Raw genomic sequence first — 15,540 nt, 5'->3', positions numbered from 1 at the left:
AGCAAGACATATCTGTATATATGAATATATAATGTATTTAATGTATGTATTTAAAATATTATTAAAATAGTCTATTAAAATGTATATATATATAAAATGTAAAGCATCATTGTTAAAAAATCTATTAAAAAGTAGTATTACCACTGATTATTGTTGCTTTTAAGAAATCATGAGAGAAAAAATAGGGAAAAATTAAATCTGCATATTTATGTCAAACAAATATAATCTGTCATCTTTCACACAGTATAAATGGATCTCGCATATAAAAAAATATAGCAGACATTTAAAAAAAAAAAATTGAGGTCCTTATCATGAAAACGTAAAAAAACAAAACAAATACTGTATCGTTTCAATTATGGCTGAAGTTTCTTTTTTTTTTCTTGGCGATGTATGGCACTGCAACCTTGCAACAGTTCATGCACAAGGGTTTTAGGTATCAGCTAAGTCTTGTGATGGCTTGTTGCTGGCTCTTGAAAGTTCATGCCTAGTCCTGCAGTAATGGAGCTCTCATTGTGCGTCTATGGCACGTCTTCCGTTTCATTATGCAGTACTCAAGGCCTGTGGCCCAGTCAACACGACATCTGGGGCTTCTGAATCAGCAATAACTAAAAGTGTTCTCGCTGACTAAAGTTAGACAGACCCCACGCTCTGCTCACAGGCTTAGTTTCCCCTATCCAGCATTAAAACAAAACAGACTTCACACCCTAGTCACACGGGATGGCTAGAGAATAACAGTGAATAGAGGAGGAGAGGAATGTAGGTTTCGCACAGGCATGAATTGTTACATGAAGGGTCATAAACATGGTTTTTGCAGTGAGGTCTGGATTATTTATCCCACATTGTTAAGTGCAGCGGGTGATGAACCGGCTGTTTGGAAAAATGAGAAGACTTGGAAGGATGCAGGCAAACAGCATGTTAGAGTATTTCATTTTAACAGACGCACTGTTTTTCAAATGGTAAACTGATATGGAAATTATTTATCTTTTCATTAACATTTTGCTTTCGTTTTAAAATGTTTACATGACTGTTAAGTTAGGGGATAGTTCACCCAGAATTCAGCATTTGCTCACCGTCATATCAGTCCAAACCTGACTTTCTTTCTGCAATGGAACACCAAAGAAGATGTCTTGAAGAATGTTTCAACTTTTTCGATACAGTATAATGGAACTCTGAAACAACAAAACTACACTAGATCCCATTGACTTTCACTGATATTTCTCGAAATATCTTCTTTTTTTGACATGAGGGTGAGTAAATAAATAAATAATGAAAATACTATGGAAGTCGATGGCCACCAATAACTTTTGTTGCCAACATTCTTCAGAATACCTTCTTTTGGGCTCAACAACAAAAAAAAGAAACTCATACAGGTTTGGAACAACTTGTGGGCAAAAGAATAACAGAATTAAATTTTTTGGCTGAACTATTCCTTTAAAAATAAAGGTTCTTTATTGGCATCTATGGTTCCTTGAAAGAATCTTTAACATCTACAGAACTTCTCCATTGCATAAAAGGGTCTTATAGTTAAAGTATAGTTAAAATGTCCTTCACACTAAGAAAAAAAAATGGTTCTATTAAAAACTGTTCACTGACAAATTCTTTGGGGAACCCAAAATGGTTCTTCTATGACCATACTGCAAAACCCCCGTGTAGAACCTTAATTTTAAACATTGCTAGTAAAGACTTCTGCAATGACCAAACATAACTATATGCCCATGCTGAAGATGAAATCATTTCCTAAGTTCAATGTCTTTGAATGGCATTGTGTCATTTGGCAAGGCTATTTGGGTGCGTCCTGATCATTTGACCAACCATGTGCTGACCTGAGAGCAAATTTCTTGTTGGTTTTAGATCAAATTATCGCAGAAACAACATCTGTGTACTGTCATAAAGCCTATGCTATTTCTTTTTGGTGTCGTTCCAGAAAAATCTAAAGGCTACCATGTAAATAGACTGCTATTTTTTTTGGAGGTTACTGGGTCATTCACATCCTCAAAGACCTCCTTTCCTTCCTTTTTTGTAATGTTCTGTTATCAACTTGACAGCATTTGCTGCCTCGCTATCAAGTTAAAGCAACAATAAATGACATTATGACCATGAGTTGCGTGAGGTTTGATTGATGCATCTGAGTATTACTGATAGCATCATAATTTATCCGGATATACAAAAGGGTCAAGGCATATCCGGAGTCTTTCCTTTCAGAAAGCATCTGGGATGCCTCTACTGGAGCCTTGTCATTTATGCCACACGCTAAACTGAGTCCAGAGAATAGCATGTATATTATTAGCTGTGTGGCAGCTGAGTATAAACTCACTCTATTAATAAACCTAAAATTATTTCAACCCCATCCATGCAATAAATATTCCTCTCAAGAAGAATGTAAGAGATGTTGGGGCTAGTTGTCACAAAAGCTATATTTTAGTATCTTTTATGTTTGGAGTCTAATACCAGTGTATGTTTTCTCTATTATCGGTTTTGTATGTTAGTTTCAAATGCTTGTAAATTAGAATATCTTTCATGCATTCTGTCCTCAAAACTCCACAATGGAATGGAAAGTGGTTTTATTCTGAAAATATTAAAACCACACTGGCATACATTCTGACATAAGTCAGTTATTTTAACTGAAAGTTTGAAATGTGTTTTTAGCACAAGGGTATTTTTCATAAATCTCACATTTTTTTTATTATAATAATATAATCAACTGGTTAATTTTAATACTATTTAAAATGATGAGTTATTACTTTATTACATGCCCCACTCTTTTTTTCAATGTCTGTTGAACAAAATGTTTCTTTTTCTTTTTTAAGACTTTAAGGTATGTGTCTACTCACAGACTTTCAAAATGAAACCTCAGAAATATTTACTAGAGTAAATAAGGACAACTTGCCCCACAACTGTCATCAGTTCCTCCAGTCCCACTTTACATTTCAGTGTCAACAAAGTAATGTTAGAAAGTAATTGCATAAGTGCTGAGCAACACTAATGCCGATAAACATCACGTTTTGTAGTAGAGCTGCTTGTCAGATTTTGTTATTGTAATGTAGAAGATGGGCACAACAATAAACAGTGTTATACAGTATTTCATCTCTCTCATGGCAGTTGGCACGGGTTTCTTGAGTAGCTCCCTGTTAAACTGGAGCAGGCCATGTGGGATGGGGTTGGGAGTCACAGTCGGGTCAAGTTACACACAAAAAATCAGGTTGTAAGGACTCCTCACACCCCTCCCCAACACTGCAGTGTTCAGCTCCAGAGGGTCCACGCGCTTCTTTCAAGTTTTCTCCGAAACTCAGCCAAGGATGGGACAAGACGCAGGGAATTTACTCCATGTAGCATTTGTCCAGCGCCAGTAGGATTATTTACATCGAATTTTTTTTCTAGGAACAAGGCACTTGGTTGAACTCTTCAGGGACAATTTAAAACTTTTTTCTTGGTAAATTAACTGATTATATTTTTTTCTCTCTCTCCCACAATCACTTGGTTTACATCTTTTTTTTTAGGTTATTTCTTCATATAACTCGTTTAAATAAAGGTTTAATGAATTTCAAGCAAGAATGAATACGATTTTCGTTAGTTTCCTCATTTTGGCGCTGACCACCAGCGCGCTCTCCTTATCCGTCTCGCCGGTGAAGCGACACTCCGGCGCGGATGACAGCGCCTCAACACTGGCCTTTGTCTTCGATGTTACCGGCTCCATGTACGACGATCTCAAACAGGTGATAGATGGTGCTTCTCGGATCTTGGAGAGAACCCTGAGCCGCAGAACAAGACCAATCAAGAACTTCGTGCTGGTTCCTTTCCATGATCCAGGTAGCTGCACAATCCTATATTTCAGCTTTATTATTAGAGGCAATTAACTATAAATGATCTATGTCAGTTACTTTACCACGTAAAAGTGATTCCGTTAAATAAATAACTTGTGACTGAATCTAAATGTCTAAAATACCAAAGAGTAACGCTTGATGAAGTTTGTGAGGCCATGCATTAAAGAATGTCAGGGAACTAATATGAACAAAGGTGTTCGGGCTGCTAGGAACATCTTCTCCACCAGGGACCGCTGAAAGGTAGAGATCCATGGCATCATGGAGGTGCACTGTCAGCTTTTGCCAATTACAGAAGATTTACACAAGATAAATTAAAATCATTACAATTACTTTACATTTTTAGAAGATGGTTTAATCTACATGTAGCGGGCTGCCCTCTCATAGGAGCCACAATGTTAACATCACATGATCAACTAGTTATGACCAAGTTACTACTAGCTACTACTACTATGACAAAAATAATAACATGATTACTTCATATTTTTACAAACAGAATAAGTATGAAAGGAATAGGGAAAAAAATAAATTAATGTAAGAGCACAAATCACCTACAATGTTGACATTTAATCCAATAATGTCCATTTATATGCTAAGAAAGACAGTTAGTAAATGCATCCAGGCCAATAAGAGTCAGGCCAACTGGTTATATTGAGACAAACAGATCTTAGTCATGTTAGCGACACCATATTGAATTTAACGTTGAAGAAAATGAGTCTGTGAGGGAAAGACTCATTATCTGTTAGCTTTTTTTGGGGGGGGGGGGGGGGGGGGGGGGCAAGGAGCTGATGAGAAGCACATGTTGTCTGGTAGTATGTAATTAACACAATCACCCCCAGTCCTCCATCCAATTCTCCGGAAGAGTCAACCCAGCCCCCCAGTCAGAGGAGAGACGTCAGTCCTTTACTGGTAGGGGGATGGTGCCAGTCCTTCCCTCACCTTTTAATGTGGCTTTCCCTTGGGGAAACCAATGAGATCACAAAGTCAGACAGGCAGAAAGGCGTTATAGAAACACAACTTAATGGCCCCTCACAGCTGAGAGAGGGATGGAGAAAGTGCAGAAAATGAAAACGAATGTTAGAACTGTTTGCATTGCTGCTTCAGTTCATTAGTATTTGTGTTTGTGTTTCGAACCCTGCTGGAAGAAACTAAACCAGCTTCAGTTGATTTGTTGGTCTTAGCTGGTTTAAGCTGGTCTAGCTGCTCTCTCAAGCTGATTTATAGATAGGTTAACAGTTTTAAGTATACAAATGCTCAAACCCCCCTAAACCATCAAAATAGACCAGCCTATGTTTGTTTACAGCTGGCAATGCTATATTAATATTGATATTAATGTTGATAAAATATAATTTTTATATATTTTAAATATATATAATAGTACATGTTCAAAAATCCTAATCCAGCCTTAGTTCGTTTGCTGGTTTAAGATGGTTTAGCTGCTATTCCAAGCCGGTTTACAGTTGGTTTAACTAGTTTGATGGTTACAACTTCCCCAAACCCCTCTAAACTAGCAAACCAGACGAGCCTGTGCTTGTTTACAGCTGAGAATGATATATTAATATTGATATTAACGTTGATAAAATTACCTTAATATTTATTTTTATAATATAATATAATGTAATTGTCACGCTGCACTGGGAGCAAGGATCCAGGAGATAAGGAGAACGTTTAAATAAACCTTCTTTATTTGTAGCTAATACACAGAACTCGGAAATCAGGGTTGAGACAAACAATACAGGACATGAGAGACAGGGAGACACAGGGCTTAAGAACACTGGGAAATCAACGAGGAAGAACAGAAACAGGTGAGGAGTAATTAAACACAGGCCTGGGGACTAATGAACTAATAACGATAGGGAACGAGGACAGGAACAGGAAGACCAAATATGGGCACAAGAGGAGGGGAAACACAAGACACAGTCTAACAGTAATGTAATAATGGCCTGGTTTCACAGACAGGGCTTAGACTAAACCAGGGAAAGGCCATAGTTCAATTAGGACATTTAAGTAATGTTTACTAACATGCCTTAGAAAAAACATTAACGGTGTTCATCTTGAGACAAAACAAAGGCTTTTATAATATTTTTGTTAAAAATATGTTTTAAGATCAGTCAGAGAAAGTTTATTTCAGTTGAAACAGCTCAGAATTACATTTTAGTCTGGGACTAGTCTTAAGCCTTGTCTGTGAAACCGGGGGATAATATAATACAAGTTCAAAAACCCTAAACCAGCCTTATTTGCTTTGCTGGTTTTAGCTGGTTTAGCTGCTCTTCCTTCTTGCAAAACAGACCAATATAGTTGGCTGAAACAAACATTTAATCAGCATTAGTTTATTTGCTGGTCTTAACTGGTTTAAACTGGTGCAAGCTGATTTAGAGATGGGTTGCAGCATAGCATGTTTTTAACATTAATATTGAAAAAATAATTCATGTAAGAATTTATAATATAATATAATTATTTATAATGTAATATATCACAAAAATACAATTTGATTCAATCTAAAATTTGTTGGCATTCAGCGCTGAAGATCATAACTTAAATGTTTTTATTAAATAACGGTGTATTGATCTGTCCTATTCGCTCTCAAAAGAAGATATACTTCTACTCAGACATAATCCAAATTTTTCTCTTTTGTCCATTTTCCCAAAGCACTATCAAACTGTAGTCCACCTCTTTGTCTTCTATTTTTTAATAACTTTTAGAATTATATATATATATTTTTTGGTTGGAGTAATAAACCATGTGGGATATCTGACCCATACTCAGATCATAAACAATGCATCTTCTTTATGCTTTTTCATCCATGTGCCGTATATTCAGCTCTCTAATCAATCAGCTTCTGAGTGAGTCCAAATAAGTGCCAAATTCAGGGAGGACACAATTCATCCTGAGACGAAAGAATGGGAGAGACAGACACAAGAGATATAGTAGTGAAAGGGGAAGAGGTCAGAGATTATCTAGGTGGATGATGACAATCCTAAACAATGATGCAATGAGGTTATGCACCCAGTCTGGTATTGCTTGAGGACTGCTGGAATTTTGCATGGTCTTTAATTTATTGTCTCAGCTGTCAAAAGTATCAAGACTGTCATTTGTATCCGCAGATGTTGATGAGATAGAATCCGGGACAAATGTGTTTTGTGATTAGGAGTTGGCTGGGTCTGTAGCTAGTTTGTTAGTCTGATCTAGAGACAGTCATTAGTAGGGTCATATCTGTGGAAGAAGCTTTGGTTGTACCTAATCCGCACTGTTTAAAACTCTTTAATTAGGGTGAAGAAGGTTAATCTTTTGAAAACTCCTGCTCCCCAGGGATATGCTTGTGGAAGTGTTGTGATAGACTTTCCAAAACCATGGTCACGTAAAGCCTTTTTAAAGCTTTTGTACACAATGCATATGTAATGTAGATGTTTCTTTTCCTCTCTAGACATCGGTCCTGTTTCCATCACTACTGATCCCAAGAAGTTCCAGAAGGATCTTCAAGAGCTGTTTGTTCAGGTGGGCACCAGTCGAGAATGAAAAAAACCCTATATTATAAGGATTAATCTTTTTTTTTTTTTGGATAGGGATCCAGTAATCATTTGAAAAATCAAGTTATTTGATAGGGGTTCACTTATATTAGTTGGTTTACTGGTCTAGCTATTCTTCCAAGCTGATTTATGGATGGTTTAACTGCCCCAAATACCAGCCTGACCATGCTGACGGTGCTATTTTTAACCATAGTATGTTTATAAAATATCATTAATATAATAATTTATTTGAGAGAGATTAATCATTTTTATTTGACCATTGATCACACATATTTATTTGAATGGAAATATTATTTTAGTCACTTAAAAAATCATTGCTACAACTATAATTAGACATCACAGAATTATAATAAACAATGTGCAACAAATATAAATTTCATATTAAATATACAGTAAAATTAAATATTAAATTCACGTCATGTAACGCTCACTTAAAGTTCTATATGTAATGATAGATTTATATCATTCAAATCAACAACTAATTGTTGCTCCGAGCATACGTAATTTCTTAATCTATCAAACTGCATTGACTGGTTAAAATGATGTCCTTGCTTTATTATGCCACACTAGATTACTATAGAACTCATTGTTCTGCCTGCACCACCACCTCTATCGCTTCCACACATATTTAATCTCCACACCTCTCTTGGTAGCTTTGCTCAGGTGTTTATACTTGTATTCTTTAGCATCGAAAGACACAGCAGTCGTTGGCCTCTTTCTTCATAAATCATCATCGAATCATATTCTGTACTTTGTGTTCTTATTTGCTCTCTGTGGCTTCTGCTGTGGCTATCTTGGCTCGTTTCAGCAATTGATCTGTCTTCAACGTTACAGTTTTATTAGCTCTGTTCTTATTGTACCTTTGGGCTCTAAAATAAGTACTGGAACTTGAACCCCGAGCCAATACAATATGCGCTTTCTTGTACTCTGGTTAGTGCATAAATGTCCATGTCAATGATGAAGGCCTTGTTGTTCTACCTCAGGGTGGAGGGGATTGTCCAGAGATGAGCATTGGGGCCATCAAGAGGGCTCTGGAGGTCTCTCTACCAGGATCCTTTATCTATGTTTTCACAGATGCCCGAGCCAAAGATTATCGCTTGAAAAGAGATGTTCTTCAGCTTGTACAGCTCCGACAGTCTCAGGTAACGACAGATCTTTGAAGTCTTTTTGCAATTCTTTTCAGTGCAGCTGGTGATGCAGAAATCACGCTTTGTCTTTAAGGGAATAGCTCACCCAATAATGAAATGCACTCACTCTTGGGTCATTCAAGGTGTAGATGAGTTTGTTTCTTCATCAGAACAGATTTGAAGAAAATTAGCAGTATGTCACTTCGTCACCGCAGAACCTGATTTTACCAAGTGCAACATGTTCCTGGATAAACATCTTTGTTGATCCTGGAACAACATTGTGATTAACCAATCAGATCTGAAGAACTAGTTTATAGCTTTTATGAAGTTTAGGCTTACAATCAGTGTTTGGCTCTTGTACATCAGTGTCATTCATCTATCATTTCCTCTGATTTTAGGGATTACTCATGGTTAAGGTTAGGTTTAGGTGTAGGGATATGGTCAAGACTATATTTTTGGATTCAAATGTTGTTCCAGGGTCAACAAAATATGTTGACCTAGGAACACATCTAACTGAGCAAAATCAGGACGTGCCTTGGTCACCAATGGATCCTCTGCATTGAATGGGTGCCATCAGAATGAGAATCCAAACAGCTGATAAAAACATCACACTAATCCACAAGTAATCCACATGACTCCAGTCCATCAATAAGCTTCTTAGGAATTGAAAAGCTGCATGATTGTAAGAAACAAGCCCAGCATTAAGAGTTTTTAACTTCAAACTGTTGATTTCAACTAAAATCTTTTATCCATAATATTGCTTAATATTCTCATCTGAATCAGGAGAAAAATATGCAAAGATCAAGCACTGTTTACAAGAAAAAACAATCCAAAACAGTTCTACAGTAAATAAATATGTTGGTGGATTTTGATGTAAGAAGACATCAGGGTGATGGACTTTTTCACTGGAGAAAATGTTATAATGGATTATGGACTTTGGTGAACTGATTCTTTCAATATTGAGGTTGTAAAGTAATAAGCCAGAAATCTAAATATATCACAATCCATTTGAAAAAATCTGCTCTTCAAGGAATATAACTCAGTGTTGACATTTAACCCCAACACCCAAACCCCTAACCAAACTCTCACACTCATAAACGTCCCATTTGAATCCAGGTTGTGTTTGTGTTGACGGGGGACTGTGGGGATCGGTCTCAGCCTGGATACAGAGCTTATGAGGAGATTGCTGCTACCAGCTCCGGTCAAATTTTTCACCTGGACAAACAGCAAGTCAATGAGGTGAGATGCATGAAGTCACATGACTAATTGCAAATTGCAGACACACTCCAAAATTCACATGCTGGAAATGCAGTTAGAAGTAATTTGGAAAAAAAGATATTACAAATAAAATCTTAGTAATAACTATATATTACTATATATATTATATAATTAATATATATTAAGTTATCTATCTATCTATCTATCTGTCTGTCTGTCTGTCTGTCTGTCTGTCTGTCTGTCTGTCTGTCTGTCTGTCTGTCTGTCTGTCTGTCTGTCTATCTATCTATCTATCTATCTATCTATCTATCTATCTGTCTGTCTGTCTGTCTGTCTGTCTGTCTGTCTGTCTGTCTGTCTGTCTGTCTGTCTGTCTGTCTATCTGTCTATATACATACATAGTGTGATATGTAAGTATGGAGTCATTATTTTGTATTGTCGTAATTTAATTTAATTTAATTTAATTTAATTTAATTTAATTTAATTTAATTTAATTTAATTTAATTTAATTTAATTTAATTTAATTTAATTTAATTTAATTTAATTTAGGAATATTGTCCTTCATGTTGGACAGACCAAAATAAATGTGTTTTATATTCATAAGCGACTATGTCCTTACATTTTGTTAACCTTCTTGATTAAATAAATAAATAAAAATACAAAATGCTTTTGAGTTTTGACATGCTTGCAAAAGAAGAAAGAAAATGTCCAAATGTTTTTTTGGACACACAATAAAAACACAGAAATAACTCCATAGTCTAGTAGTACAGTGTTCATTTATTGTGTAATGTTTGAGCTATTACTCGACTGACCAAGTTTTGACATGTGACATAAATTTTACAGCTGTATTTTGAATTGTAAAATCCACTTGTCTGAATAATCTGAAGGGGTACGTGTTTAAGTCTGTGTTTCATGGTATGGAGACTAAAACTAAGCATATTCAGTCATAGTCAGACATGAAAGAAAACAGACCTTCCTCTTTGTGAGATGGTGGTATCATGCATGTCAACACAGGACATGGCAGAGCTGAAGTCTTCCAGCAACAACTATGGAAACAGTAATCCATAAGACAACAAGGCAAAACAGCTTGAAAAGTAAAGAAAAGCACGTTTGCGAGTGTGTATTTGTAATTGGATATTTGTGTTGTTGATTTATGGTCCTGTGGGAGTGGGTAGCTGATGGTTGTGTTTGAGAGCTTTACCACCTGTACCTGTTGTTGCTGAGAGTCTGCACTGAGGATGTCTGGTCAACCTCAAACTGTTAACAGCTCCAACTCCCCAGCTGCTCTGTGAGAATTGCCTCAAGGTCAGGGTCACACAGTTGCTCTTTAGAGTTCTGACCATATACCCCACCACCAAGTCTTGAAAGGAAAATTGAAACTGAAAGTTTTGGGGCAGTTTAGCTTCTTTTTTTAGATAGCCTTCTCTGTAGTAAGAATTTTCTGCGCGCTGCTGAAATATTTCATGTACATTTCCAGATTTCAATCATTTAGAAAGTGTAAATCTTGAAAAAATTAATAGAGTGTTAACACTGGAGCTTTAAATTTAGAATCGTTTAGTAAAAATGTGACTGTAAAGCAAATGTGTAATAAACAGTAGAAACATTTTACAATAAGGTTTATCATATTTTTTTCAGCATTTTTTGCAGACATTGTATTGTGTTATATGGTTGAAAGACCATAAAAAAGATCCATAAAAAATATCCATAAAAATTGCTTTTGAAAAATAGTTTTTCTACAGATTTTTTTTCCCAGTGTATTGATACATGTAGAAAATAACATTATATAGATCAATAAATACTTTAAAAATATTATTCATGGTTAGTAGATGAAACCAAATACCCAATACACCAGTGTTCTTCAAGGGGCAGTCGTGGCCTAATGGTATGAGAGTTGGACTTGTAACCTGAAGGTTTATGGGTCACCATACTTGGCCACACACCACCTCCCTTTCCCCTTTCCTTTCCTTTCTTCATCCCATGTACCTAATTTCTCCAACATTTTAGATCCAAGTATGAAAACACACTCCCATGTCAGGTGTATTTTTTGCATTTGATTAGTCTATGGGTGGGATTTTAATTAAGACAAATCTGTAAATCCGCAGAAACCTCATGATTGTTCTCCACATCTAACCGCAACAGCTCTCTGATAGGAGTTAAATAAGTGAGAGCCAAATCAAATACACATAGCACTTTGTCATTTTTTTGGGAGGGGAAGGGGGCAAAGAGAGGGAGCAGGGCTTATTTTACTTAGTAATCCCGGATATGATCTATCATGCATGCTCTATCCAGCACAGCTGCCTGTCCAGGGTCCACTTGGACGTCTCCAACAGACAGCTCTTTGTGGATCTGAAGTAGGAGGCACTGCTTAAACAAAGGAAGGGGCTGAGCTTAATCACTGGAGTGATTTGCAGATAAAGCTTTATGAAAGCGTGGTGGTGTTTTAAAGGGTCTAATGGTTTGGCTGAAACCTCAGGCCGGCCAAGCTCAAGGTGAAGGTTGGAGATTTTGGTAGTGCTGGGCAGGAGACTTTAGTAGTGATGGAAGATCTTGTTTTTTATAGTGCACCTAAACCAGGGATCTTCAACCTTTTTCATTTAGTGGATATAGTGAGGTAGCGAGGAACTGGAACTGAGTGTTGCAAATCTGGCCTAGATTTAGATCTGTACAGTATATTTATTTATTTACATTTTTGTAAAGACACTTACATTGCAAAGACATAAAAAATCATGTATGGTGTCATGTACTTGTACATTACATTTTCATTTTTACTTTATACCTTTGAACTTCAGAGGGTTAATTTTGTTGAACTCTAGCTTTTTTAATTTTAGATTTAAATTATGTTATTTCAATATTATATATTTGTTAACTGAAGTACTGCTACAGACCCCTTGGGGTCACAGACCAGTTTGAGAGCCCCTGAATTTAACAATAGTGATTTTCCCATTGATCCTTAATGTGTGAGCCATTGATCCTAAATAGTGATAGTTTCTGTCAGTAATGTACAAAATTTAGTTATATATCAATTTGAATTAAAATCACACTTTGCTCAAAGGGTTTCTAAGGAAAATCTCTTTTATTTGCAGAAATTTTTCAGAAATTAGATGCGCAGACAGAAATGCACATTACTTGATCAAATAAAAATGTCAAGTGAATAAATAAAGAGGGTGGAGGAATAGGATATTTCTTAATATTCCTACCTTTATAACAGTATTTTTTTATCCACAAATCCATTCAATATGACACTTTCACAGCCAAAGTGGTTCAACATCACTTAAACCAGCACATGGACGTTGCCCACAGGTGTTTTCTGTCAAAAAGACCTAATAGCAAGAGTGTCTTACCAAGTGTAACTAGATCCAGTCTAGTCTGGATCTCCTGCTCTGTTTTTGTCATAGGTGACCAAAGTTTTGTCTGTAATATGGATAACATTTAGAGGTCACCTTTGAGAGAGGAAGACAAATGTATTTTTTGCTTCGGTGTCACAGGAAAAAAACAAAACAAGCAGGTGTTAGGCATTCTCCACTGAATAGTTGAAATGAACTTGGTTAGAGACTTAATTCTCTGGGTCCCTACATTAACGCATTTGGCAGATGCTTTTATCTAAAGCGAGTTACAGTCTGTCCAAGTTCCTTTTTTTTCCTGTGTGTGTGATTCCTGGATCCCAATAATACAGTATCTTTCCAGTGGAGCATTCAAGGGGCAGTTGTCCCGAACACTAAAGAACAAGGCATTCAGGTTTGGAATGACGTGAGGACATTTATTCACCTTCATGTCAATTTAAACCTGTAAGACTTCTGTAGAGCACAAAAGGAGGTAACACTTTATTTCGATAGTCCACTTTAGACATTCTACTAACAGCAAGTAACTTTGCAACTACATGTCAACTAGCAGTCATTAGAGTATTAGTAGACTATCTGCTTAATATCTTCTTACACTTTATTTTGATGGGCCCACAACATACTGACTATAAGAAATTTTTCAAGTATATGTCAACTTATTCTACTAAACCTAAACCTAACCTAGCAGTCTACTCTGAGAGTTAGTAGATATGTAGCTGCAAATTAATGAGAATTAGTTGACGTGTAGTTTGAAAAGTTACTTATAGTTAATAGAATGTCTAAAGTGGTCTACCGAAATAAAGTGTAACCCAAAAGGAGAAAAGTTGAAGAATGTACTGGCTGCTTTTATTCATATAATTAAAGTGAGTGGGGACTCAGTATTTCAAACCCCAAAATAATAAAATATAACTAAAATTTCAGATCTGTTTCTATGACTATGACTTCTTAAGATGTGGCATAAAGTGCATTGGTCACATGGACTACTTTTATGATACATTTTTGTGCTTGAAAGCTCAAGTCCCCATTCACTTACATTTATTTCTTTCATTTCTCCCGTTGTGTTCCATGGAATAGCAAGGCATTCAGGTTTGGAATGATGTGAGGGTGAGTAATTGAGGACATTCGGGTCATTTATTATTTACTTTTAGATGAACCGTCCCTTTAAACCATAAGTTATCCAAACAGTGTGGGTGCTAAGCTGGAATTCGACTCATCCTCAGCTGACCTCCACATCTCTGCTTCCCGACCAACACTCCTCCACAACTTATCTTTGAAACATGACAGTTTAGCTTCCAGAGGAAGCCGGTCTGTTGCCTCCCATTAAGGTTTGTCACGCTGGATGTGGTTTCAGGATCCCTTTGGCTTTGATGATGTCTTTTGGGGGGGCACCTTTCAAACCTTTCCTAGATGTACACAGACCGTAGTTGACAATATTTCCCTCCGCTATGGTCTTTTTGTCGATTTTCTATCACTAGGCTAATCTTCCCGGCTCCCATGAGAGGTCCACTGAAACAGACATTGGTTTGAGCAGATGTAGGTCATTGGTGAGCTTTTTGCTGCTCTGTGGGGGATAGTTGCACATGTGGCACTCATTACAGCTGTTTCCAGTTGTAAACTCCGAAAGGAACCAGCTGCCGTCTACAGCCAGAGAGAATGAGAGAGCGAAAGAGTGAAAGAAATAGTGGAGAATCTGAGTAATGAAATTATCAAAGGCTACGCTCACTCCGATTTTCTCTCTCATTCGTAAATGTATAAAGATGTGTTAAATAAGCGTCATTCTCGAGGACTTACTGAAGCGGTGTTTTCGTTCAGTGTTATGGACACAGAGCAGCCATTATGTCTGTGCTCAATATAAAAAGGTCAGAACAAATACACACAGCTGCCTCTAAAGGAGTTAATGACTGAAATCTAAAAATACTAACTCTTACGCTCTCCTTGTGCTAATAAGCTGCTGTAAAAACACAATTTCCTTTGTGATGTATCAAATTGTCCACAATAATGATCTTTAATTGATTATACCTAGTAAAACCCCATGCCCAATTATCCACTATGGGATGTAAAGTTGATTTTAAATGTATTTAAGTTCTTTCAGGTCATTGTAATGCATTTGGACAGTTGGTGAGTTAAATAATGAACCTAATGTCACGTTACCAGCTAGAGGAGTATCATCTCGTCCTGGTGCACATCTGCTGTTTTGAACTCCTTGCAGTATTCAAAATAAATGAAGTTAAATGGATAGGTCACTCAAAAATGAACATTCTGTCATCATTTACTGACCTCATGTCATTCCAAACCTGAATGCTTTTTTTTTTTGCACAAAAATGAAAGATGCAAAAGCACAATAAAATGATCAGAAATGTGGTCCATTAAATTATCTGGTCACAGCTGAATGAGAAGATTATAAGTGAATAATGACTTAATTTGAGAAGGTTTCTCACATCAAATGACTTCAGAAATAAATGGACCATTAGGTTGCTTTTTTGTTAATCTTGTGATTCATGAAAGTAAGTCA

At 36.5% G+C, this 15,540-nt stretch overlaps 1 protein-coding gene across 1 annotated transcript in view; it reads left to right on the top strand.

Moving 5' to 3' along the window:
• Nucleotides 1-3,551: 3,551 nt before the first annotated feature.
• Nucleotides 3,552-15,540, top strand: part of LOC306849078 (hemicentin-1-like) — a gene marked incomplete at its 5' end in the record, with an annotated part of 74,571 nt that continues 62,582 nt past the window's right edge. Inside the window, 4 exons of the mRNA XM_079383935.1 lie at nucleotides 3,552-3,807; nucleotides 7,243-7,313; nucleotides 8,329-8,487; nucleotides 9,589-9,711. Of these exons, the coding sequence (XP_079240061.1) occupies nucleotides 3,552-3,807; nucleotides 7,243-7,313; nucleotides 8,329-8,487; nucleotides 9,589-9,711 (609 nt within the window). The remainder of the gene's footprint in view (nucleotides 3,808-7,242; nucleotides 7,314-8,328; nucleotides 8,488-9,588; nucleotides 9,712-15,540) is intronic.

The sequence above is a fragment of the Barbus barbus genome, assembly GCF_936440315.1.
Source record: "Barbus barbus genome assembly, chromosome: 29".
NCBI classification, from domain to species: domain Eukaryota; kingdom Metazoa; phylum Chordata; class Actinopteri; order Cypriniformes; family Cyprinidae; genus Barbus; species Barbus barbus.
Note: the sequence above shows the minus strand (reverse complement) of the source record. Positions and strands in the feature narration are given on the sequence as shown.